We start from the raw sequence: 788 nt of genomic DNA on the forward strand, positions 1-788 counted from the left end.
TGTGGTCGTTTCATATGTGGAGAAACAACGAGCGCTATTGAGCAAGTGAGTAAAAAATATATATAATTTTAATTTATTATGCAAACTATACACATTACGGTGCATCACTCTAACAAAAAAAAAAAACGGTTTTTTCCATCGAAATTATAAAATTTATTATACTTTAAGACTTTTGCCAAAATATTTTGTAAAAATATTAGATAAGTTTTATGTGAGCTAGGCCCGTTTGAAAACACCTACAAAAATTGCGTTTCTTATAAATAAAATTAGTTTTTAAAAATATTTTTACCAAAAAATCACCTCAGATAATATAAGAGTTTAAGCTCAAAAGGTCTGCAAAAAATATTGTAAAATCTTAACAACGGAATCAAAATTATGATATTTTTGGAGGTATTTTCAAATCGGTCTAGCGTGTACATAAACCTTAATATTTTCCGAAATATCGAGCCCTAACCGCCAAAATAACGTAAGCGACATTTTTTCAAAATTTTCTTTTTGATGCAGAAATATTCCTAGAGCATCTAGATGCATTTCTGCATCAAAAATAGAATTTTGAAAAAAATGTCGCTTACGTTATTTTGGCGGTTAGGGCTCGATATTTTGGCAGAAGTTAAAAACAAATATAAATTTTATAATTCCGTTTCAAAATCCACAGCTTTTTTTTTGAATGCACCCTAATACAAGCATACATACACATATATTGCGCTCTCATAATAATTCGCTATTCCTTGCTACATTTACATAACAACACAGAAATGAGAAACCCTACGTTTATGTCTACAAGAGTG

The 788-nt window shown here is 29.3% G+C and overlaps 1 protein-coding gene across 1 annotated transcript in view; it reads right to left on the bottom strand.

Annotated features, from left to right (window-relative positions):
• Window positions 1-721: 721 nt before the first annotated feature.
• LOC118734493 overlaps window positions 722-788 on the bottom strand; it is a 3,614-nt gene continuing 3,547 nt past the window's right edge. The window contains exon 4 of the mRNA XM_036464212.1: window positions 722-777. Coding sequence (XP_036320105.1) covers window positions 722-777 — 56 coding nt within the window. The remainder of the gene's footprint in view (window positions 778-788) is intronic.

This window comes from Rhagoletis pomonella, unplaced genomic scaffold (assembly GCF_013731165.1).
Source record: "Rhagoletis pomonella isolate Grant_MI unplaced genomic scaffold, Rhpom_1.0 Rhpom_scaffold_00002, whole genome shotgun sequence".
NCBI lineage: Eukaryota > Metazoa > Arthropoda > Insecta > Diptera > Tephritidae > Rhagoletis > Rhagoletis pomonella.